The 26,037-nt window shown below is 49.3% G+C and overlaps 2 protein-coding genes and 1 pseudogene across 2 annotated transcripts; all 3 read left to right on the plus strand.

Annotated features, from left to right (window-relative positions):
• Positions 1-2,721: 2,721 nt before the first annotated feature.
• Positions 2,722-6,036, plus strand: LOC100907270 (thyrotropin-releasing hormone receptor-like). Its single transcript, XM_003740827.2, has 2 exons — positions 2,722-3,796; positions 5,560-6,036. Exons 1-2 carry the CDS (start codon positions 2,915-2,917, stop codon positions 6,034-6,036), a joined length of 1,359 nt encoding a protein of 452 aa, XP_003740875.2. The 5' UTR covers positions 2,722-2,914.
• A 10,151-nt stretch (positions 6,037-16,187) lies between these two features.
• LOC100907414 (uncharacterized) lies at positions 16,188-21,258 on the plus strand (annotated as a pseudogene).
• A 2,622-nt stretch (positions 21,259-23,880) lies between these two features.
• LOC100907558 (replication protein A 70 kDa DNA-binding subunit-like) lies at positions 23,881-25,902 on the plus strand. The gene is made up of 3 exons (XM_003740828.1): positions 23,881-23,998; positions 25,076-25,344; positions 25,447-25,902. The coding sequence occupies exons 1-3, from the start codon at positions 23,881-23,883 to the stop codon at positions 25,900-25,902; spliced, it is 843 nt and encodes a 280-aa protein (XP_003740876.1).
• Positions 25,903-26,037: the final 135 nt, after the last annotated feature.

Consider the following 26,037-nt stretch of genomic DNA (forward strand, 5'->3'; position numbering starts at 1 on the left):
GTCACCGCTCTTCCGGACTCTCGAGAATGACCTGGGTCCCACCAGGCGGTTGTGAATATTTTGTCGCCGGACCGCGCTTCTCTTGATGCTCTCGTGCATATCTTGCCTTCGGTCATCGGGATAAATGGGCGCAGGATACTGCTTTGTTGAGCCCACGATACTAAAGCGTAGGCTCCGGGTAAGAGGCTCCAGACGCCGTAACCCGATGCCCGAACCAGCGAGCTTCGCCAAGCGTCCCCGAGACCCATCTTCCACTTGGGTATTCAGTTTCTGCAACCGTCTCGACATCTAATTAGGGAACCGAATGCGCTCGGTGACCCGATGACTTCCTGGAGGAAGCGTCCTCACCCCGACCGATGCGAATCGAGTGAGCCGTTAAGTGATACTCTGCGGCTCACGCTTCCTTGGGCCGAGAGGAACGGCCTCTCATGGAGCCGGCCGGCGGATGAAACTCGCTTCGCCGGTGAATCCAAGAAGCAAGGACCCGCGACGGCTTGGGTCCTACATGTACATGTTTGAGCTACACGAGCTCGTGGTCGTATGAGGGGCTGACAACGAGTCGTCAGTATGTCTCGTCGCGAGCCACCGGATGATGTTCTCGGGTGACCGTGCAGACTCCGTGGAAGCTTCTCTATTGGAAAGTTCCGGAGAAAACTCAAACATCGACGAGACTTTCTCGAAGAACCAGGAGCGAAAATTCCGGTTGATCCAAAAATCCGGTCCTGTTTTCCGGCAGTTACGATCACTGGTCAGGATCACAGTAGCGATTCCTTGGGGTCGGGAGAGCCGGTCACGTAAATAAATTGAGCATTGACAGTCTTTCTCTCGATTCCCGAAGGCTGACGCTGAAGAAATTCTCTCTGCGATCGTTTCTGCTCAGTTCCGTCTGGAATTGTTTCTGTTCAGTTCCGTCCGTAATCGTTCTGAGTTTGGTTAGGTAAACTTAGAGGTTTCTCTGTTCTGTACGGTAAGCTCATACATGTGTCTGGTTCTTCGGTTTTGCAAATCTAAACTGGGTCGATGGTCCCCTTCGCTCATAGCGAACAATGCAGATATTTCCTTCGTCTGCGGGAAAGAGAGAGACTCTAAGACTTTGAGTGAGAGCAGCGAGCTCTAAACAGAGACACTTGAGGGCGTTCTCTTCGCGAAGAGTGTCGCCTTCTTTAATAGCAGGCATTAAGCTGTCATCGCGGGGAGCAAGTGATTTGAAAAATTACATCAAGCCACTTCGCTCTTCCAGAAGCAAGAATCCCTCCCGGGTGAGGGTCTGACAGTATGAACGAATTATTTGACCTCAATTCACTACGCTCACACTCCGGAACTCGTCTCTTGACCTGGGCGATGAGCCTGACGTCCCGCGATCCAACAGAGGAAGCGAATTTGCATGGACTTGAACTTCCGATTCTGAGCTCCGCGTCGTACCCCGAGGGACGAAAGGGGCGTGCCCTTTTCTGTAGGCTCAAGGCAACCTGACTTCTGGAAGCGACACATCAAATCGAAGTGCTCTCCTCAGAGTGCGTCTGCGATCCTCGTCCTCTGGGTCCTCCTCAAACACTTCTCACCACATCCGTTGGTTGAGCGTCCGCTCCCGTGGGTCGTGACCTAAGATTTCCGTTTGTGATCTGGTGCGATGTCGCAACTTAGTCTCGCTCACCTAGAGAGACTGACGCTCCTCCGGCATAGCGGAAAAAACGTTCGCGTCTGAGTTGAGCACCGACATCTAGCCTCGGGCGGATCATATCCACAGGGGAGATCGAGATAACAAGCTAAGAGAAAATCTCCATGCGGAGCGTCCGCCGGACTTATTTGAATACGAAATCGTCCTGGGCAGAACAACGACCCCCCGTCCCTCCCTCCCCTTCTCCAGAAGAGCGGATCATCCGAAGGATCGAGTGGCGACGGGAAACAGGATCAGCTCCTTTGTGAAGCAGGGGAAGTGTTCAGAGCATCAGCGACACGAAAAGCTTTCCTCCCAGTATCAAAGTTCGTCGGGAACTCTCGTTCTGCCCGGAAACTATTTCCTAACTTTTGATTTATGTCCCACCACAACGAAACAGCCGGCGATCCGTTTGAGGAAAAAGTTTTAAGCGAGGCGCATGGGCGCTTCGGTGGCTTCTTCAAGCCGCGCGGGACCGAGGTGAGTGAATCCCCCGCAGTCTCGCTCGGATCGGGACTCCGTTCGGATGCCGGAGAGTTGATGCATTGAAATGTTGTACGGATTCTTCTAGGGATTGGACGATTCCTAGCTTGTACGAGACGTATTGAGGAGCCATATGCGAATCCCAGTATTGTGAATTGCTCGACGATAGACAGACACGGTTGCCTCGCGCAGTGTATGGCTGGCGTGAACGTTTTTCTCGATAGTCAGCATTCTGTAGCCCCGAGGTAGCGCCATAATGTTAGATATGACGGCTCGTATACGGTGCGCATCCATGCGCGGGGAAACAATGCCTCGATCTCTGAGTTGAAAGCTTCAAAGCATCAAGCGTCTCGGGTTGAGAGGAACCGTGTTGTTTTTCACGCCGAGTGCTCCACAAGGCGCTATTGAGAAGAGCCGAGTCATCTGTTGAATCAGCTGTTGCAGCCTTGACGCACGTTGTTCCGTGTTGTTCTACGCTCCTCTGTACGGTTTTCCTAGCCGCGGCCGCCAGCGCTCTCTCCTACTATTGAGGGAGGGTCAGCGAGGGATTCGGATACCCTCGAGCACCAAGCCTCATTCAACTTCAGCCGGCGAACTCCGGACAAGTCGACTCTGGCAACACGAGTCCTGCTTCAATCTTCAGAGCCCAAGTGCCTTCGGAATGTTTGCTGACATGCCTCGGAGCACAACATCGATCCTCCTCGATACGACCTAACCTCCATAAGGGACCGTCCAAAACCTCGGGAAAACTCGCGATTCGGATCAGAGAACCCAATGATGGCTTCCTCGGCGTTCTTGTGCATGTTGTTCGTTCTGCTACTTAGATTCGGGCCCGCGATGTCGTGTTCACCGCCGAAAAACAGCTCGTCGGGCTGCATCGAGGCGGCAACTTTGACAACGCTGAACAACACACGGCTCCATACCGGCGAGGATCCGGACGTGAAGGAGCCCCGGTACCGACCCCTGGAATATACGATCGTTGGGACAGCTTCGATGGGAAGTATTTTTGTGATTGGTGTCCTTGGAAATGTGATGGTGGTTCTCGTAGTCCTTCAAACTCGGTCGATGCACACGCCGACGAACTGCTACTTGGTGTCGCTGTCCTTGGCAGACCTAATGGTGCTCATATCTTCGGTACCGAACGAAATGATGGCCCAGTTCATCCTCGAAGACGAGTGGGTCTGGGGACGAGCCGGATGCAAACTATTCATCTTCACTCAATACCTGGGAATAAACGCATCTGCCCTCTCGATCACGGCGTTCACGGTCGAACGTTATATAGCCATTTGTCTACCGATGAAAGCTCAGACTGTGTGCACTGTGAATAGAGCGAAGAAAATTATTCTGTGTGTGTGGCTGTTTGCTCTGTGTTATTGCGCGCCGTGGCTCTTCTTCCTCACCACCACGACGCCCATACATTATCGAGGGTTTGAGAACTTCTACAAAGAAACGTGCACGTTTTCGTTGGCGCGTTCCTTCTACATCCATTTCTTCTTCGCCGACTTCATACTGTTCTACGTCGTGCCGCTGATAATGTCGTGCGTTTTTTACGGACTGATGGCACGCGTCCTATTCAAACCTGACATCGCCTCGGCGACGAAGATCTGTGGGGACCTCAAAACCAATATGAACGGAAACAGCTCATCGAGGGTTCAGGTGAGGTCGGAATTAATTCAAAGGCAGGAATGCCTCGGTACAAGTGCACCGAGGCTCCACTCTATATCTTGAGCTCGACGGCAAGAGACCATAGGGATACATCCCTATGGCCGAAACTCGTAATTTCTTGCTTCACAAGCGAGAATCCTGGGGAGATCGAATCCATGTGGTCACGCTGGCGCGGATTGGTCCAGACGAAAGTCATTTACTTTGTAGAATTACCTGTACTTATACTCTCTTGATAAGAACCCGACATCGATTTGCTTCTATTGTGACACACACACCGAGACGTCTGGCCGTAAGCGGATAGAGCTGAACCGAGAAGGAGATAAGTGCCCTGACCACTTGCTGTCGAATGATTCTCTATTCTGATGTTCTGACGAGAGTTCAGATTTGATTGATGCGCCTGCTCTCCCTGTTTCCATTCGCATTTTCAAGGGGAGGATTTCTGAGTTTCCGCTTGCCTCAGATAACGCATTGAGCTAATAGCGATGAAATCTCGTTCCTCCTATTATCTGAATACCGCCCATCTGGTTGTTCCCATTCTCTTTTTTGTTGCCTTGTCATTCTGGAAGAATATAGTTCACGCCGCGACCTTGCACAGTCGTCGAGACGCTCGGCTCGGTGGAGCCGTGATGGAGCCAAATCATTATGGATGCGTACCCGTGATGCTGTGAACAAATCTAGCTTCCGAGCGAAAATCACTCTGGCTCATGGTAATTTGGTTTCGGCGGCGACGTTCGCGCCTGCCCCGTTTGCGGGGCCGATTATTCTGGCATTCCGCTGCGATTGATCGTCGCTGGTTCTCGTCAACGGTTTTCATTAAGAGCTGGAAACTCCAGGGATCCCAATTCTACTCGAACTAGACTTCCAATTCATTCCCGACTTCGGTTACAAACCTCGATTGTCGTGACTTGTTCGAGCGAGCTACTGGTGTTTGGCGTAGCAGATGAGTCGATCCTTTGTTCATCGCTTAGTGAGGAGCGCGAGTCAAACTCGAACGAAAGTTTTTTGGAATGTTTTCGAGACAGCAAACAGAGTCGAACTTCCCTCGTCGAGCGCCTCGAGAGACAAAGCACACTTCGACGACCGAAATTAGACAATTGCAGCCGGGTCACCGACGTCACCTACGCCGTTTCTGCTCGCCGACCGTCGCTAGAATCTGAGTCGACGGTGGTCGAATAGCGGGATCACCGGCAGACTGTGGGGTCTGAGACAGTTCTTTTGGTGAATTTCTTCGGTGAGAGCTCTGTTCGGAAAGCGGCAAAGCGATCCAGCATTCGAAGCCTCCCATTCCATTGTCGACCAAGGTGCGGGGTAGCCGGCCCGAATGAGGCGCCGGCGTTCGGATGCCAATCTCGTCTTCGAAGATAAACATTCGCTGCTCCTCGCGGCAAAACGATTCGCAACACTCGAATTCCCAGCCAATAATCGCTATGATCCCGAAACATTCTCCCCAATCCCCCTCCAAAAGACCGATTCGAAAAATCCTTCCCATGCGGGAGATGGCGCACGTAATATAAGGCATACCCAGCATCGTCGTAAGGCGTGCAAGCGCATGCGTCGGGTGGGGAGATTTCCCGAGGGGCCGTGAAGCTCAATCGCAGCTCGAGTATTTCGCCCGAGAACTCAAAAGGCCCAAGATCACGTGACCGCGAAGAGCTCACGATGACGCGGCGTCCATAAATTTCCTCTGTGTCTGATTTATGCTCGTCGACATCTGATTATGCAGGTCTAATGTGGTGTTCGCTCGTTTTTTCCAGGTGGTAAAAATGCTCATCGTGGTTGTCGTGCTTTTCGCGACGTTGTGGCTTCCCTATCGAGTGCTTCTGGTGTACAATTCATTCGCTGAGAAGCCCTATCTAGAGCTGTGGTACTTAATGTTGTGTAAAACATTGATCTACATCAACTCGGCGGTCAATCCGATCCTCTACAACGCGATGTCCATCAAATTTCGCAGAGCTTTCCGAAGAACGCTATCTTGTGGTAAGCACACTTCGAAAGGACTGTACTCGCCTTCGAGCAGGTGCGCTAAGCATAAGGGGAAGCATTCCTACACCCAGAAAAATCATCTCAACCACTGTAGCAGACGGAGCTCGACATCGAAGCCCGATATCTCCTACAAGCCGCCTACGGTCCGTTTTGACACCACGACAACGGTTATGAATCCGGAATCTGCATCGAGAAAATCGTCGAAGTACCGTTTGAAAACAAGAAGAGATACTCGCCAAATGCTGTAGCCAAATTAAAACTGGGTTGCTATTGCTGCGATGTATACATGACTGAGATGTAGCCTGACATCGTTTCCGATCTATTCGGATTTCTCGGAAAGTTCAACACGCATTCGGAATTGAAAACCCGGAAATGGACCCATCCATAATGTCTCGACAAAGGGCTTTGAATGTTCTCTGAGAGCGGGAACAATAATCATTGACATGGCTGTGGGGATTCTTATATGTACTTCTACCATTTTGAGATAAGAGCTCTACCGAAAAGCGATCCACTCATTGATCATAGGCGGCCGATTCTGTATACCAAGCCTGAACTTTATTCTTCTTAGGATCATACGAAATCAAAAGGTTATGACCCAAAAAATCGGAACAGCATTGAGACGGTCGGTGGATCCGGTGATGCCTTCCGCAGTGAAAGTCGGACGAGGAAAAATGTGCTGATCTCTGGCTAATTTGAGGATGACAGTCACAATTCATTCGAACCTGGGCTCATAGAAGGGATCGCGAGAGTGTTTTAAGTGCTCAGGAGCCGCTAATCGATATCTGCGCAAATTTTTCTGGAAGTATCCAGGCTGATCGAAGGTTGAAAAACTACCCCTCATGAGAGGTAGTACCGTTCTTTCCTGGCACATTCCCATACGTATCCCAGGGAATTCCACATTCTTTCCGAGTACCTTATGCTTCCGGAGAACAAGGTCCGCGCTACGGTGGATTTTCGTCAACGGGAGAAAAATCACCTTCGAAGCAAAATAATAAGTGCCCTTATCGCGGTTGCTCATCGCTCAGCCTATCTGCCTGGACTGGGGCTTCGTCTCGAACGATAACGCAAACGAAGATCCCGAAGAGCCGAGACCAGACTCTCGACTCGGAGTGCTCTTTGCAGCCGCTACGGCTAAATCTGCATACGAGGAATCGAAGAAACCATGAGCGAGACCGTTTCCGAGCAGAAGGTAAAAAGCGAATTGGGAGCAGCACCTGGATGGAGTTTTTAATTGAAATGCTAAATTGCACCTGTGAGCTTCTCCTTCGCAAAAAAAACTAAACGTCGCACATCTTCGCTGAGATGTATGTTTGTTTGTGTGGGAAGAGTAAGTTCCGTGATAATAGTCTTGAAATACGGACCTTATTTTTCTCGAGCTCTTATCAGAGTTCGATCGAGATTGGATCCGACGGGTATGAGCAGGTATAAGTCGAAGTTAACATAGTTTACAAGTTCTCTTAAGCTCGACACTCAACGAGTGCAGAGATTCTGATCGCGGATTGGTAGCTTCAAGATCTGGCTTGAAATTACGACAATGAGCTCGATCTAGGCATCTGAGACTGAAGAAGGAGATCAGTTTCGTGATGCCTGAATTCTCGAATCGTCCTCGATGAATTCGATGCGAAGCCGGGGTCTGAATATCACATTCGCAAGCAGAGGAATGCATCGAGAATCTACCATTCGATCATAAGGGATTCCGGGCTCCCGAATCGCGTAATCAAGATCACCGTGCTTGATTACGCGGACGGCTCTCTCCTCTTGACGGAAGCAGTCGGTGATTGATGATATAAATCTGATAGGTAATTCCACTGGTGGGGAGAATCATCACCCCTTCCTTAATCGAGAAGTCCCCCTCCTCAAGTTCCCATGACTTCCAAGGAGACGCTGTGCTCGAGAATGTCATTTACAGCCTCCCGATGTGATCTGTTTACGATGCGTCTGAAGAGCAAACCTAATTCATCATTGAGTATCCTCTTTATGAATCTCCGATGCTCACATACCCTAAGACAATGTTTTTTATGGTTCTCTGCAATGGACTTTCCTTTGCGGACGCTGTCTTTCCCTACCCTTTCCCGAGTCTGTCCTGTATTTATTTATTTATTTATTTCTCACCGTCGTTTTCCTGTACTATGGAACTCCTTGAGTTCACTCTTCCGTACCAACACTCCCGTAAAGCGATAAAAGAACCCAATCTGCACTGTAGTCACTTAGCAATCCAAGTGCCAAGCCACCCGGACCCACACTCGAGCTGCCATGGCTCGCGTGCTCGAATGGGAAGGCGCAGAGCAATCTTTCTAATTCCTTGTTTTACAGGCTCGAAGGCTCGATTGGACCCGAGGGATTTCCGAACGACGATGGCTGGGCCACTCAGCAATCCCCACAAACGGATGGATCACGACCACTATTGAGGGTAGTTCTCAGTAATATTCGGACTGCATACTCCCTCTTCCACGAACGAGAGGCCATACGTCCAGGATATCAGCAACAGCGTTGACACACCCCGACGTGGCCCCACAAGTGTTTGTTCGTCTCCCTCCTTGACCGTAACCCCGAAGGTCTCTGCGAAGAATACAGTGCTCGATTCGCCGCTGAGAAAACGCTCCGACGAGCCACCATGCGGAATCAAGGTTTTCTATCCCCATTCTGTGGATATAATCAGCATATTCGAGAAGATTCCTCAGATTCGGAGGGAGATATCATTCCTTGGCAGCGTGTAAAGAATTTGTAAAGTAAGACGAGCTACATACAATTATTTCTCCTTCATGCACTCGTCTCATGCTACGCGGAATATGTCGCAGGAACCGCCAAGCATTCCTTCCGCGAGGAGGATGTCAGCTAGGTCATTACTCATGACATCCGATCGGGATAGCTGGGTCGCATTCATTCTAGATGTCTCAACATTTTGAGATCGATCCCCATCATCTCTCTCTCCATCGACTTGTGTTTCACTCGCTGATTACGTATCGGAAAATGTATACTATCCAGAAGGAGGAAGCTCTCAGTTCGAGTTCACAGTTTTAGTCCCCGCACGGGATTGAGGAACCTCGGAAGGATCTTAATATTACGGAGAAATAAAAAAGTATGGTACTTTTCGAATCGATAAATTTTGAGGCATGTGATGAGAGTCCGGCCGAGAATTCTCGATGAAGGAGGAGGGTTCGCAAGGCGCGGGGGGCTTCAGTTATGTCCTTCCATCTGATCGCGTACATTCCAGCAGCAGGAACATTACTCCCTTCCCGAACGGAGACGCGATGTGTTTCGGAGCTCATTCGCTTCTTTCAGATATGGTCTCGATACCCAAACGCGAAGCCACGAATGCGGTTATGTGCCGTTTTTGAATTTGGAGAATTGCCAGATTGTGAGAAACAATCGAATTCCGAATCGGTGTCCCTCACAGCGCTGTCTCGTCGTCCGGTAGAGGTCATCAGAACTTTGTCTCGTTCCGTTCGATAAGCAACTCGCTAATCTCGAATGCCACAATGACCTTCAACCAGCAGTCTATTTTTTTTGGATAGAAGTCCCGTAAGCGTTTCGGTACCGACGGTACCAATCGTCCCACTATGAGCCTATGTATACTACAGCGCTCGCTTTCTAACTCCGCGCCAAGTTTGTACTCTGGGTGGATTCAATTGGGTGGATAGGGCGGATAAAGTTCGCATCGGATTTCACAGTGCGAGGAAAGTTACGAGAACGGAAAAGAATGAAAGTCGATCACCGCGAGTAAGATCGCCATGATGGGGAAGTATTTCGTAACTTCAAGAAAAACAGGCCGATTCCCCTTTCTCAGCTTGCTGTGATCCTTCCACTCGGGGGGAATTGTGTAATTCTCTTGCCTGAGACGGAAGGATTCATTCACCATTGTCGCGAACTCTGCTCGTTTGAATCGATTGAGGGTATTCGATTATGAAAAAAACATGTGCAGTCTTCGAAGCCGTCAAGGAGGTCTGGACTGACACATAAGCCGGCTTACGTCGGGAAACATGGACGCAGCGAAAACCTTTGGACTCCTCCTGTCGGGTCAGAGATCTTTGGGGAATCAGTCAATGGGGGAATTTTCGGCTTCGCTTTCCTCGAGGTAGCTGGAGAAGCAAGACGCCTGGACAACAAGCATCTCATTCGGCGGATTGGGGATCAACTTCGTTAACTTGAGCTCCTGAGAGTTCAGGGACACACCCTGCTCGGAGCTGTCCGAATTGTTTACTCTCTGGGCGTCTCACAGCCAATGGCGAGAGATTCTCTCCGAGTCAACTCCGTTGTCCTTAAGACTCTCCCGATGCGACGAGCAAGATATGAAATGTCTACCTCCCTCGAGCACGTCTTCCTACAACGGCTGCTGCTCCTATTTCTATACGCTAGTTTTAGAAGTTCCTGTCCGAATCTTATTCCTCGGAGGAGGCTCTAGACAGTATGACTTGACTCTATGCTCCCTATGTGAGCTGACTCCATCCTTCTCGTTGTTCCATTACCGTCCGATGGGAAGCCACGTATCGCGAAAGGAGTCCAGACGTCCTGCAGAAGTTTTGTCGATCCAAGTCCAGAAGCCAATTTCACTGTTTGCTCTGAGCTAGCGAAGACGGCTGGCGGAATCTCATTCAGGAATCAGACTGGAACTAGAGACAGCACCGTGTACCATGCGAGGACGCTCGCATACCGGAGAAAAGTCTCGTTTTTCGGGGAAATAATTATTATAATTTGCCGAAATCGTCAATTAAGTGCGTGAGCTCGTCTGGGTCGCGCCAGAACGTCGAACGATCGGGAGACGAGCGTCTAAGAAAGTCTAGCGATCTGAGACGATTCTCGGAAGGTCAAGCGCGACCGGTGCTGGGTTTTACCTCCATCAGATTCCGTGAGCCTCTCGGATGAACTTTTTCCCAAAGGGCAAGTTCGGGGGGAAGGATGGGGGTCCACTCCGCTCCGCATTGTCCATATTACCTCAGTCTCTGGCGAGCCGAGCTCCGCGGGAACTCACAAGGATGGAATGATGATCTGTCAAAGGATGAATGCCCGCAGATTTTATTCTTCCAAATACAGTATGGAGTACCGGAAAGTTTGGGCGATGCGGGATCGGGACTTGGAAGTCTCATCCTACCGATATCGGAGAGCCAGTGCTTTCTTACCAAGTGCCCATTCAAGCGCCGCGTGAAAACCCAATCAAGGAGTTGCACCTCCCTCAGCCAATTTGTCAGTCGAAGCCATCCATCAGCTGGAACGTCCTGCCTGGGAACTCAAAATCGATATCCTGGGCCGCTCTCATTGCTCCAGAGCAGCGCCATCCACGAATAGTCTCACCTCGAGTCAATTTAATCCATGGTGTACAATCGGAAGGAAATTCCCCCTTGGGGCAGCCAGCAAGATTTAGCGGGACACTACTGCCCAATACAAATCTCACGATGTCGAGCGAATCACGCTCGAGCATGATTCATGACCTGATGTCGAATCGTTCTGTTCTCTTCCTTCGTCCGCTCTACATCGATTCCTATGATTGTCTGTCGGCGGAGCCACATGCGCTGGATGTACATATGTATGTCGCAACTCATAGACCCATAGCCAGTTGTGAGGTGGCTGCGAAATACACAATCACTTCCGCTTGGTTTCCAATCCCGATTCCCAGGTCGCTCGCATCGATTGCTCGGCTTGTCTCGCTCAAACGTCACACCTCTCTAGGCCACCGATTGGCAAGCGAGTCGTCGGATGGATGGAGCGTGGTTCCAAACCTTTTGGAGTGAGTGCTCGGGGGCCTGACTGCTGCTCGTGGGTGCATCGATCTGAGAAATAGAACTAGATAGAAAAAAAAGATAGTTTGACTTGCGTATTCCATCCGTGGGTTTTGTGAACGTCCCGCACCGCTTCGAGACGATCTCTATGTTTTCGATCCTATGTGTTATTGGTAGTATGCGCCTGATCGATGATTAGATCCTGGTTTCCGGTCGCTGATGAGATCTCCCACTTAGACTCCGAGTTCTCCCGCAGGGGAACTCCGTGTCACGTTGAAGATTATGCAGCCGCACCCAAAATAGCGATACATAGATAATTTCGATCCTTCGCGAGAACAACTTGCGTAACTTCCCTCGTCAGAACAGACTCTCAGGTTTCAGCATGGATATCACTCCGGGAAAGCGGTTGATCCTCGATGAAGGTCGCAGATGCGTCGACCTATACTGCGATGCCCGTGAGGAATCTACAACTGGGACCTAGAACTCCAGACGGTGGAGAGACACCGGACGGGCATTCACGCTCTCGGCCACTTCGGCATCACGTCAGCGTCTAGTCTAGGGACGGAGTCCGTGGGCTCCGAATGTCATAGATTGCCTTTCGTCCGTGTTACTGCCGAGATCCCTCGGAGATGCGCAGCGGGAGCTTCTTCCGGTTCTGGGCGGACCCGGATCCAGTTCTGGAGAACCGTCTCGATGAGTTCAATGATGTCGCTTAGACAAGACGCTAAAAGCTGGATTTGGGTCTAGCCTCTGGAGGCGAGGACTCGGCTCGGCAAGAACAAGCCATCCGGGATCAGAATCCGCTTTCGGAAGCCACTCCCAGACCAGGCCCCTTATCCCGACGCGGGTCGACCACCAACTCACCGGCGCGATCTCGGGGCTCCGGCTTCACACGCGCTCGTTTCAAGAAGTGAATCAATTTAGGGCGAGGCGCCGAGTCCGAAGGGGTAAGATCGGGGCAGAAGCTCCGGGGATTTCCTCAACAGAACACTGATCTAGCAGCTGCGATCAGACCTCTGAAGGGTGGGCATTGGGAAAGCCCATTGGAGTGAATGAAGTCGTTTTCGGGAGGGAGCCATATAAGGAAAGTCTCCCGGTCACAGTCTAATGGCTTTCCCTCTGGCAATCTGGATGATCTTTCTAAGGGGGACACTTCTGAAGGGAATGAGATCGCTGTCGTGATTCACGAGCCTCATCTCAGTCTATCTCGAGCCGTCCGCCTCGACCATGCCACGTATGATATTTGCTATTGTTCACCAAATGTTATTATCCAGACCGCGCGTCCCCCTCATCGCATCGGGCGTTCTGGAAGGTTTTCCAAATACGTAATTGATGGGAATCGAGGTGAATATCGAATCGGCACGGGACGTCTCTCACTTGCGAGTTTGGAGCTCCCCTTCCGAAGGGTCTCCTGACCATCACTCGTTCGGGGCAATGACATGCCAGTCGATGTCAAATCTGAACAGGACTCTCTTAGAGGCTAATGCGATCCCAGCGGACTGCAGAGCCGTCATGTGGCTTCGCAGCGTAGTTAGAGCTCGTTTCCAAATACCTATTCCCCCGTCGAGAGGAACAACAACTGGGGTGTTATTAGAGCGGGCGACGGAGCGGTGCGGCAAACACGAGTATACACGGCTGGAAGCTTCGCATGGAACTTCCAGGCTCCAACGATTGGAACTTCCGAATAGCACATTTCGGTGATTTCGGGAAATAAGTTTCCCCTTATTTCCAAGCCAGAAAGAAAGAGGAATCCAGAGGGCGAGGCGAAATTCATGATGTTGCATGCATTCTGAGACGAACAAAAACCATTCAAGTTAATTTCGCGCGCAATGGCCGGCAATAAGACATGTCCGCTCCTAAGATACGCTCTTCACAGTATTCCCTGTCGACATATTGTCCCTCCGAGGGGAATCTCCATACCCGGTAAAATCGTTCCTGGGGAGGGCCAGAATTATTGCCAGGATTTCTCTTGTCTTTATTTGACATCGTCTTGGAGAATGTCCAAGTCAAAGTCCCGGTTGAGGTACTGAGCTCGAGATGGCGGATGAGTCTTCGAGCGATTGTATCCGCGGACAGAGGACGCTATCCGCCAATACTCGAGAAACTTATTGTACATATGTACATGTTGACGTGTTTTATGTCCCCGGAATGCGACGCTACCAATACCGACGCAGCGGATAGGGTTCGAGATAAGACCCGGCCTAGTAATCTCAGTCGTTTGTCTCACCACACAATGGTCCGAAATTATATCGGGCGCAAGGTCGTTAGCTGTCCAATGACGCGAGTCACCTTAGGAAGACAATGACGCCTGACATATCGCCAGGACATGTCTAGAGATAAACTGTTGAAAGTTTCCCCGGACAGAATCGGCGAATTCTCCAGTGATATTGATAGTCTGCGAACATATCGATTGACCTAATTGTGCCCGCCCCCCGACGAGAGACCGACGAATCGTCTCCGGAGTCGACGAAACCGACGATTCCTCTGGAGCTCCATCGGTAGGAAAATGTTGCGGCAGCATCCGCTTCCCCTCTGAGCCCCGGAGCTTGAGAGGCCCAAATATTCATCCGCGATGGCGATCGAAGCGATGATATTTCTAATATCTGGTTCGGGGATCAACAGATTCCGGAGTTTTGGTAACCTCTGCGAACTAATAAATATTATCCTCGACATGAATTATAGGTCTCATCATATATTCAGACTGATGATGATTGAACAATCGCCATAATATAGTACAGTATTTTTTCAAATGTTCCCTTCGCGATAATATCGATGGAGCATTCGGAGTTTTCATCTGAGGCGAGGTCTTCCGAACCTCCGGGGGCTTGAATGGTACGACAGACCGTCTTGCTCACCGAGGTTGCTCAATGACACCCTCACGTGTTAGTGTATATATTCGCGCTCATAATTCAGGCTTAATATCGAAAGAGGACACAAGAAAGCCCGCATCCGAGAATCACATACATGATGTTTGTATACGCGAGAGACATTTATGTATGTACTTCTTCGCCGGCTGACTGACTGACCGTCGGCTCGCTCGCTCGCCGGGTCGGCCAGCCCGAGAAAGTCTGCATACGTTGTCGTATATCGCATCCATGTCGCTCGACCAAGCTGCTCGTTCAGTTGACAAATATTGTTGCGGGGTGTGGATATGCAATGTCCCGCTCACACTCTGAGGTATTCGCTCTGTGACATCATTTACAGTACGAACTGGTTTCCGACTCGAGAGCGACTGGGGCGGAGCTAGCTCCACATTCATCGTATGCACGTACACACGATCATCCATCATGCCTCCTGTGTATGAACATACATACATTCTTGGACGAACAGACGCCGCAATGACGAGCCCACCAAGATGCAGCGTCGCGTCGAGCGGGGAAGTCATCGTGGGTGTCGCCGCCTTCAGCCGCGATACGAGAACGACGGAAGGAGTCGCCTCGCAGACGACCCCCATTTATGGAGACTGACATCTGGAAAAGACGGAAGTCGGTCTCTCGGAAAATAGTCACCGCAACATGAGTGACAGATTAGTCTTTTGGGTGCTTCGTCAACCCGATCCCCAGACTCGGTTTCTCGCATCGCAACGCCGTTACTGCGAACGTTCATTTTGACGTGAAAACGTCTTTAAATTCGTCGGGCATACAGATCAAGGGTGCTTCGTCCTCAGCGTCACGAAAGTAATCCACTTTTGACACCTCATAACTAATCGATTTGTGAACCTGGAACACCGCCGTTGAAACCTGCCGGTCGCAAATTTATGGCACAAGCTTCTCATATGATTCTCGGACTCCCTAACGACATTCAAATCATCTGTTTCACCTAATATGTGCACACCTCTGATATCGAGCAAAGTCGGCATGAATAACAGTTTTACTCCCCACCAGGGCAACTGGTAGTGTCGGAACTCTTGTCCAACACAGGCGACGATGTCAACCGCCCTAGAAGCTATTCATTTTGTCTCGAGAACCCGTCATGAAGGAAATATTCGTGAGCATTTGGGCAATTTGGGCGATCCGGCTTGATAATTTCTCCCTTTCCCCCAACTCGCGCCACCTATCTTTTCGATCCATGTTCTTGCTGAGCGATTTGAGGTATGGTGAAGTGACTCACCCATGACGCCATTCAAGGTGGGCGGTGATCCGAGAATCCAAATGAAAGGCGCGGGGTTAATTTTGGAAGTATGCTCGCTCGTTTTGCAGATCGGGTATCATTTTCCTTTATTGGATTTCTATGAAAGTTCGATATCGTATTCCGGGAGGGAAATGTCTGATGAAACATCCTCAGCTAAACATTCGAGGGCTTCGTTATTCTGTGGGCTTTTTTCTTGGATCATCGCGGTGTCTGCACTCGCAAACCGATCTAGGAACCTCGATTTTGAGACCGTCCTAATGAGGCCGAAAAATGCAAGTAGGAGAAGTCTCAAGCGAAAAGCCCAAAGTTCGGCTTGCGGACCCGCCAAAAAGCCAAAGAGCGCTGCTGAGCGATCTGCTCTGTATCGGAAGCGACGTCGGGAGGCCTCATTGCTTCATTCTCAAGCTACGAGCCGTGCTCGCAATGAGGAGAATGAGAGTCCCGGATCTGTTGAGGACCTAAGGCACGGCGCTTCACATGAAATGGAGCCGGAGATAAGGCGATGTTCCAGGTATGAGCAGGTATGGGGGCGCGCGACAATTCACTTCCGACACATGTTCCTCGATAATGAGTTCGGACACAAATGCGATGTGTGCGATCGCATCTGGTTTAAACGAGATTTGAAGGCCGTCGACTCGGTGATTGCAAATTTTCTGATTCCATATTTCCCGGATGAAAATGTTCATTCGTTCAGACTCTGCCACAATTGTTATAAGGTCAGTCGAGGGCGGAAGATCCCAAATCTCAGCAAAGTTAATGGGTACAGATATCCTCCGAAGCCGGTGAACCTTCCAAAACTGGACCCGGTGTCTGAGAGGCTGATTTCCCCGCGAATTCCTTACATGCAAATCCGTCGCTTACGACACGAGGGATCATACGGTATAATTGGGCAGGTGATCAATGTCCCGGTGGATGTCGACACCATGGTTCGATGCTTGCCGCGATCTCTCGACGATGATTATGCTTTCAACGTCAATTTGAAGAAGAACATCGTACACAAATCATCATACATTAGTGGGTTTGTGAAAAAGTCTACAATCCATGAATGGCTGAAATACTTGGTCCAGCAGCCTCTCTACAAGCATTACAATATCACCATTGATTGGTCTGTCTTCAATGAGTCCGCAACGAGCTCGGGAAATGACGGTCAGTGCGAGGATCAGATTGAACGCCTAGATGCATGTACCGTTCCGGAAGCTGAGTTGATCCACTCACGACAACACACGATGATGTGGAACGAGGAACATTCTCTGAACATAGCTCCGGGTCAGCATCGGCGACCGGAGAGTTTGACTCTCGACACCCTTGCCGAGGAGATGTCTTTTCCGGCAATATATCTTGGATGCGGACGGCATATACGGTCGATCACAGGGGAAAGAATTCGCGCAACAGCGTACAGCATGTGCATGTCAGAAATCCGTCGGAGTGATCGACGTGGAGTGATTCCTCAACATGTTCTTTACATGGCCATGAAAATTCTTCGACTTCGTGTCCGTGATGGTGTCCAAAACATGTATCGTTGCATGCGACCGACCGAGATGATCACCCGCAGTATGATAGAAGATCGCGAATTCGTTGAGCGATTGATCGAGACGAATCAGGCATTCCTAAGAACGATCCCGAATTCGGTGCAATATTGGTCATATCGTAAGAAAGATCTATTCGCAATGATTCGTCAGCTCGGCAAACCGACCGCATTCCTCACGCTCAGTGCAAGCGAGACGAAGTGGCCCCATCTTCTACGTAATCTATACCGTCTATCGGATGAATACAAGTCACTTGGCGAGGACATCGGAGTCGAAGAAATTTTGGAAAAGCTTGATAGATATAAGCGCGCGTTTCTAGTCGCGGAGGATCCCGTTGCCTGTGCCATGTATTTCGATAAGCTGGTACACGTTCTCATGTCTATGTTGAGCGCAAAGAAAGCATACAATCCCTTCGGACGATACCGTGTACTGGACTACTTCCTGCGCATCGAGTTTCAGGCCCGCGGGAGTCCCCACGCGCACATCCTCCTCTGGCTCAATGATGATCCGAAGGAAGATATATCGGAAGAAATGCCGCGCACGCTGCAAATGATCACTGATTTGTGCAGCGTTGATGAGTCCGATTTGTCAACCCCAGATATGATACGGAATCAGACCCATGCACACACGTTCACATGTACGAAGAGGGGAGAACAGAGTTGTCGATTTGAAATCCCATACTGGCCGATACATCGCACCAGAGTTCTGCTACCCTTGAGTAGAGATGATGGTAGGCGGAAAACTCTAAAAATCAAAGTCGCTGACGCTCGAAAAAAATTAGAGAGTAAAACATACGACACTATAGAAGCCTTCATGATGGACATAAACTGCGATGGCGTCACGTATCTCGAATTGATCAGATCATCCTTGAAGAGGCCCACTATACTTTTCAAAAGAAACATGTCGCAAATTTTCATCAACACATTCCATCCATGGATAGCGTCTGCACTCAACTCCAACATGGACCTACAAATCATTCTTGACCCGTATTCCTGTGCGAGTTACGTAGTCGAGTACGTCAACAAGTCCAACAGAGGGTTCAGTCATCTGCACCGGGAGCTCATGAAAATACACGAAACAAACCCCGAATTCGATCAGTGCCAGCTCATGACAAAAGTCGGCCTGAAGATCCTGAATAGCGTGGAAATGACAGCCCAGGAGGCCGCTTGGTACTTGTTGCGTCAACCTATGAGCTGGGCTTCGCGTGGGACCGTGTCGATCCCGACGATGCGACCACATGAGAGATACAGGGCACGCAAACGCAAATCCGTCATGGATGCTCAAAATTTGTCGAGCGACAGCACAGATATATGGACGAAGAATATCATCCAAAAGTATGAAGAACGAGCGCCATCTCTGGAAGCACTCACACTCGCGCAATTCGCAGCGTGGTACGAAGCGGCGAAAAAAGCGATAAGTGAAGAGGAGGAAAGCTTTGAGCACCATCCCTTCGAGGAGACAAATGACGTCGATGGCTCTAATTATCGGAAACGTGCTACGAGAAAAGTTATTAGATATCGTAACTATGATGTAAGTGACACAGAGAATTACAAGCGAGAAATGGTAACGCTGCATATACCCTTCCGAAATGAGCTCATCGACGTTATCGATCGCGATAAATTCCTCGAGGTCTATGACGGGAATAAGGAGCTCATCATGGAAAGGCGGAAAGAATTCGAAGCTAACATAGACATCGAGGCTCTCCTGAAAGAGATAGAAGCTCTATGTTCCATGAATGAGGAGATCTCCACGACCGAAGAAACGGAAGGAATGGACAACGTGACGACGCAAGGATTTCAGCCGAATGACGATGATTTCGATGATCATCATCTACAGAATTCCATAAGCGCGGTTAGACCGCGCGAAAATGTTCTGAGCAAGAATGATTACTGCGTCTGGATGCGTAAGCTGAACGCGGAACAGCGTGAATTGATTCTGGAAGTCATTCATCGCCTGCATGATCCCAATAGTGAAGCGGTCCAAATTTTCCTTACCGGACCGGCGGGGTGCGGTAAAACGTACACGCTGAAGGCCCTCATGGAAACGTATAATCGATATGCGCAAGAACACAACAACATGAATAACGCATATATATCGACGGCAACCACAGGGAAAGCAGCAACGGCATTGAATGGCGTCACCGTTCATTCAGCATTCAAACTCGCTCTATCCAATCGAGCTCACCAACTTTCAAACGACGTCCTACAAACATATCGCCATCATTTACGGAACGTCAGATGCATTATTATAGATGAGATAAGCATGTGCAGTTCGCATGTCTTCCACGGGGTGAACACTCGCTTGCAGGCAATGACGGGCGAATTCGACGCTAACTTCGGGGGTTTAGATTTGTTTGCATGCGGCGACCTCAAGCAACTCCCACCAGTTAGAGCGGCCCCAGTTTTTACTGCAACCAAAAGTTCGATCGGGGGGAAAGCAATCCTTTGGCAGTCTCTAAATTATTTTCCGCTCGTGCAAGTTGTGCGTCAGAGTGATATCGGGTTCTCCACATTGCTGACAAAGATTGGGTGCGGCGAAGCATTATCACAAGCCGAAACCGACAAAATACAATCACGATTCCGTACGCGGCGATGGTGTGATGCAAATTTATCCACCGAAGTCATGAGACTTTATCACACAAGTGCTGACGTCCAATCATATAATGATTCCGCGATACCGGTAACAGAATCCACGCATAATCATATCGCGACAGATATATACACTGGTTACAGAACAGAAGCCGAAAGGAGGAATGCGATAGGGAAAATGCACAGGAAAGATACAAGAGACACGGGGAATTTACCATACACGATAACCCTGGCAGAAGGATATCCATACATGCTGACGGTAAACGTGGACGTTGAGGATGGTCTTGTGAACGGGGCGATAGGCCAACTAAGACACGTCGAACATTACGCACTAGACAAAGACGGCCAAGACCATCGTCGGCTTTGGTTGAGTTTCGAGAACGATCACATCGGACGTAAACTAACGCCTAAAGTACAAGGACGCACGTACGTAGCAAACCCAATGATCTTAGTGAGCAATGGGTACCCATCGAATCACGGTCCGCAAATATCAAGATCGACTCGAAAATACGGTGCCGGCGGCTCCAGTTCCCGCTTGTATCCGCGTGTGCCTTGACCATTCATAAATCTCAGGCGGGACATTCAATCGGATCGTTTACGATTATCATAAAAATCATCAACAGCAACTAGTTTACGTTGCACTTAGTAGAGTGACAAGCCTCGAGGGTTTATACATTACGAATAATGCCGATGACTTCACCTTTTACCATACGGGAACCGCGAACAGTCCATCAATAAGAGAAGTACAGAATGAATACAAAAGGCTGGCCACACACCGTCTCCGTACAATTACTACCGATATAGACGATTTCCTCACAACAGCGAGTCCCGGAGTAGAAACATGGACCATTGTCAACGTGAACGTTCAGAGTCTACATGCTCATGCTGAGGATATCGCGACGGATCCGCTTTTACAGCGAGCTGATCTCTTGGTCACCACTGAAACGTGGATGCATCCATCATCGACCCCAATCAACATTGATGGTTATCATTTAGATCAACAATCAACGTGTGGAAAACGATCAGGGGGCGTTGCGATATACAGAAAAGTCGGCACAGCATTGAACACCGGAACACCACGCGCGACGTTCAGTAATGATAGCTTGGAGCACACCGGGGACATCGCAATCACTCACGTACATTTGAACGGAAAGATCGAATTCATCCTTGCTGCAGTGTACATGCATCAGGGAAATGGATACGATCAGATGGAAGAATTCCTATCACAGACATTGGGAGAATATGATCGCCAATCGGCGCGGAGGCAAATGCCCATGTTAGTTATCGGTGACTTCAACACATCCAATGATAACCGGAAAAAATTGGAGGTATTCCTTGAAACACACCACGGTTTGAAAATGATCAATAATGAAGCGGAAAAGACCACCCTGGGAGGGACATGCATCGATCTGACATTTGCCAGAAATCTTCCGATATCATGCAGAGCATACGTATCCTACTTCTCGTATCATCGTCCCGTATTCAACAAGATACAATATAAACCCCAGTAAACGGGAAGCGCGTACGGGATTGACACGGGATACGAACGATGACAGAACGAAAATCGAACACACACTCAGAGAGACGGACACATATCGAGAATTCAGGATGCTTTGAATACATGGGACCCAAATAGAATGGAAAAAACATCAGAAAGACATAAGGAAGACTAAACAGAGACCATGAGCATATATTGGCCGAAGTATGATCATGTCGTCGAGAAAGATATATCGATGGCGCCAGAAGGTATATAAAGAATCCAGAACCCCAGCAAATTGTTTTCGAGTCTCAATCAACGAAAAGCAAACACAAAGCGAAAAGACACGGTGAAGACGTGGAGTAAACCGAAAGCACCCCCCGATGTCGTGGCCAACGACATACGGTTACCCCGAGAAAGAGACAAGGCGAGTCCAATTCACAAGATTCCGGATTCCAGGGTGTGATGATGACCACGTAGCTTCATCAATTTATGTATTCATCAACAGCGGATCGGCCGGAGAATGATCGCGACGAACAGGGCACGTCCGAGAAATACACTGAAATCCATGTCCCCCCGGAGAATAAATCGAAACTTCTCCGCGAAATCCGACTAGGTAAGGGATGCGACCAAAGACACGGTGACGACTTCCGCAGAGTAAACCGAAAGCGCCCCCCGATGTCGAGGCCAACGACAAACGTTTACCCCGAGAATGAAACAAGGCGAGTCCAATTCACAAGATTCCGGATTCCGGGGAGTGATAATGACCATGTAGCTGATGGTTTTTCCATCAATTTATGTTTTTATCGACAGCGGATCGGCCGGAGAATGATCGCGGCGAGCCGAGCACGTCCGAGAAATACGCTGAAATCCTTGTCCCCCCGAAAAAGAAATCAAATTTCCCCACGTGATCCGACTAGGTAAGGGATGCGGCCATGTCGAGGGACGCGTCAAAGCCAAGACGCCTGTGAAACACCGGTCACAGATTCGGGCACATCACGATTCTTCAGTTTCGTGAGGTGCCCGAATGGTGGGACCGTGATGGTGTCTACGCTCGCATACCGATTCACTTCGATTTTGAGACCGTCCTAATGAGGCCGAAAAATGCAAGTAGGGAACGTCACAAGCGAAAAGTCAAAGTTCGGTTTGCGGACGAAAAATTATTGATTCCGGTGAGCTGCACTGGGGAATCGAGACCAGAGCAATGCGCCACGGCACATTTCGCAACGGCGGCACTAGGCGAAAAACAAGGCGATGGTGACGGACACCACGAATCAGGACCGAGCCAGCATACACAAAAAACCGAATACATAAGCGTGACCATAGACATTGTCTGGGAATTATTTTTATTGGACAGTCGTACCTCACACGCCATAAATGAGGTCACCGTAGAGCACCAGATATATAATCATCGAGAATAACGATAACGAGACACTAATTGGTGACATTCGCTTGTGATTCTCTCAAAACGGACGGATCATAAAAAGATTCCTGATTGAATATGAGTTGTCATCACCAAATCGTGATGCGTGATCCCAGCCGGCGAGTCCACGCTGTTCAGTTGTGCCGTGACCTTCTAGAGTGGGGAACAAGGAACAATAATCCCATAAAAAGAATCCTCGCCATCTATTCAAGGGACTGCGTCGATTGGAACCACGACGGATCATCCAGATTGCTAACAATCGATTCATTCAACATATATTTCACGGTGACGATTCCCATTCCACACAATCATCGATTCCATCGTTACATACATGTGAAACATGGCATAATTATTCCATTGGAAGGTGATCCAAATTGGCGTCGTGTACGTCAGAGCGCTCTCAGAGTCATATATAACTATGAGTCAAGAATAAATATCCAATGAGATCACCACACGTAATACAGTATCCATGTCATTACGACAAGGTTGATTTGAGTGAGTTCCCTGTCCAAATCATTCGGAGATCGCGACGGGTTTTCGTTCGTAGCGATGCAATACGCCAGTGGTTCTCACAGGCGTATTTTTCGGTCTCGTGGAACCCATAGGATTCCGTGAGACTCGTCGGGGAGCCCCGTGAGGGTTCCGCGGAACCTCTCGCGGAAACTCTGAGTCAATTTCCATTCTTCCCCGCGTTTCCCGCGTTCGAATCGCCCTCTCCGACCGCGGTCCGTGTTCATCCGCTCGAGCGGCAGCTGCCCAGAATTGAAGAATATTTAGCAGGAGGTATTTCATGAGGTATTTCGGGAGGTATTTCTCCATCCCGAATCGGTGAGAAAACAGGCGAAGGGATTAGTGAAAGGCGTCGATTGTGTAGTCCCAGCTTAGAAACAACCAGCATATAAATACGACTCGTATCCATACACCGCGATTGAATTGACAGCAACAACAAAGTTGGTGACACATCAGTCAAAGGATCGGAAAACATCGGCAACCGAATCGACCGTTCAACACACGATGATACCTTCCATGGATTCACATGAGTTTGTCCTCGGCGTAGCTGAGAGTCCAAGGAGCGCGGATATCCCCAACGACCGTGACCGAACATCAAGAATGAATCAAGAAGCTCCATTGTATTTGCGAACCCGTCGAAGACCAGACCATATCGCGCAGAAGCCGTACGGGACGCCAGTGATCCTGCATCTTTGGAGTGACAGAGAGCAGACATGGTCCGCAATGGAAAAAGCTGAAGCGATTCAAAGGCACAGCACGATCATATCTATCACCAGCGTTCCTGTCGTAGTCACACACGAGCAGAGTGGAGGCGCGAAAACTGTGCAACATATCACGGAAGGTCACGACGACGCAGATTCGATTACCAGGAACCTGACGATAATCATAGTCTCCCGGGAAGGGAGACGGCGACGCAGCGTCAGTGTCACCAACTTTGAGAAATATATGAGATCCCTCATTGGATACTGCGGTCACTGCTACATATGTCGGTCGGCGGAAGATTTAGTCAGTTTCGAGGGGCCGCACAGGCTGACAAAGACACTGACTGATATGGAAGTCGTTGTGGCCTATGCCGCGGAATAAACTATCCGGCCGATATATTGTCATAAATTAGCTCTCCATAAAATATTGTCGATTATATATATAACCGGAAAAAATTGGAGGTATTCCATGAAACACACCACGGTTTGAAGGCAAAAAAGACCACTCTGAGAGGGACATGCCTCGATCTGACATTTGCTAAACACCTTCCGATATCATGCAGAGCATGCGTATCCTACTTCCCGTATCATCGTCCCGTATTCAACAAGATACAATATATACCCCAGTAAACGAGAAGCGCGTACGGGATTGATACGGGATACGAACGATGACAGAGCAAAAATCGACCGCACACACAGAGAGACAACCACACAGCGGGAATTCAGGAAACATTAAACACATGGGACCGAAATAGAATGAAAAAAACACGAGGAAGACATATGGAAGACTAAAGAGAGACCATGAACATATATTGGCCGAGGTGTGATCATTTCTACGTGAAATATATATCCGTGGCGCCAGAAGGTATATAAAGAATCCAGAACCCCAGCAAATTGTTTTCGAGTCTCAAACAACGAAAAGCAATCTTTGAGCGAAAAGTCACGGTGTAAACCGAAAGCATCCCCCAATGTCAAAGCCGAGTTCGAGACATACGGCCGCCCCGAGAAAGAGACAAGGCGAGTCCAATTCGCAAGATTGCGGATTCCGGGGAGTGATGATGACCACGTAGCTTATGGTTTTTACCATCATTTTATGTATTTATCAACAGCGGATCGGGCGGAGAATGATCGTGGCGAACCGAGCACGTCCGAAGGTTCCGCTGGAATCCATGTTCCCCCGGAGAAGAAATCAAAACTGCTCCACGAAATCCGACTAGGTAAGGGATGCGGCCAGGTCGAAGGGCGCGTCAAATCCAAGACGCCAGTGAAACATTGGTCCAAGGGGGATGGCAGTGGAAAAATCTTCAATTTCGTGATGAGCGACACAAGCGGTGAGATAAATGTGATCGCGTCAGGGGATTCTGCGGAGGAGATTTTTGATATGATCACGGTTGGACAATGCTACAAGATAAATGCATACAAGGTCAAAGCTGTGAATCCCCAATACCGAGCGACTGACCATGAATGCGAACTCCAGCTTACGAAGGTATTCAACATAACATTAGTCAGAAGAAATTATGGCTTGTGGAACGAAAATTTTCATACGCTAATAGAAAATGAGGGATTCAAGAAATATCTCTATTTTAAGCTAAGTAAAGTCATACCAATCACGGGAAACGATCTTCCAAAGATTCAGGCGCAAACGACGGTTCTGATGGAGCTGCTCACAAAGCCCGTGAACACGACGGTCGATATCCTCGTGGTTGTATTCGACGTGAGACCACCCCAAACATTCAATTGTCGGGATGGGATCAATCGTGTAAAGCAAACGGTGACGGTTCTCGACGATAGTATGAAAATGGTGAATCTTGGACTCTGGTCAGAGTTTGTCGGCAAATTAGATGGGAAAGAAGGCGAGGCAGTTATCTTACAAAACCTTCAAGTACGAGATTACAACGGGACGAGGCAATTGTCGACAACGACAAACACGATCATCCGTGAGGCGGCAGGTGACGCCGACGCTGAAAGACTTCGTCAATGGTTCAAGGTCGATGGGTGCAGCCTTGAGTTCGAGGAACTTTTCGTGCTCACAGAAACCTCATAAATATGATTTTTTCTTCGCGAGTTTACACATTCATGAGCACCTTTATTCGATAGTTTGCCTAGTGTGTGTTGTATGAGTTTGGACGTTTTCACGCCCTACCTTCGGTAGTGCTTTAGCACTACCAATTCGGGATTT

The sequence above is a fragment of the Galendromus occidentalis genome, unplaced genomic scaffold (genome assembly GCF_000255335.2).
Source record: "Galendromus occidentalis unplaced genomic scaffold, Mocc_1.1 scf7180000077086, whole genome shotgun sequence".
NCBI lineage: Eukaryota > Metazoa > Arthropoda > Arachnida > Mesostigmata > Phytoseiidae > Galendromus > Galendromus occidentalis.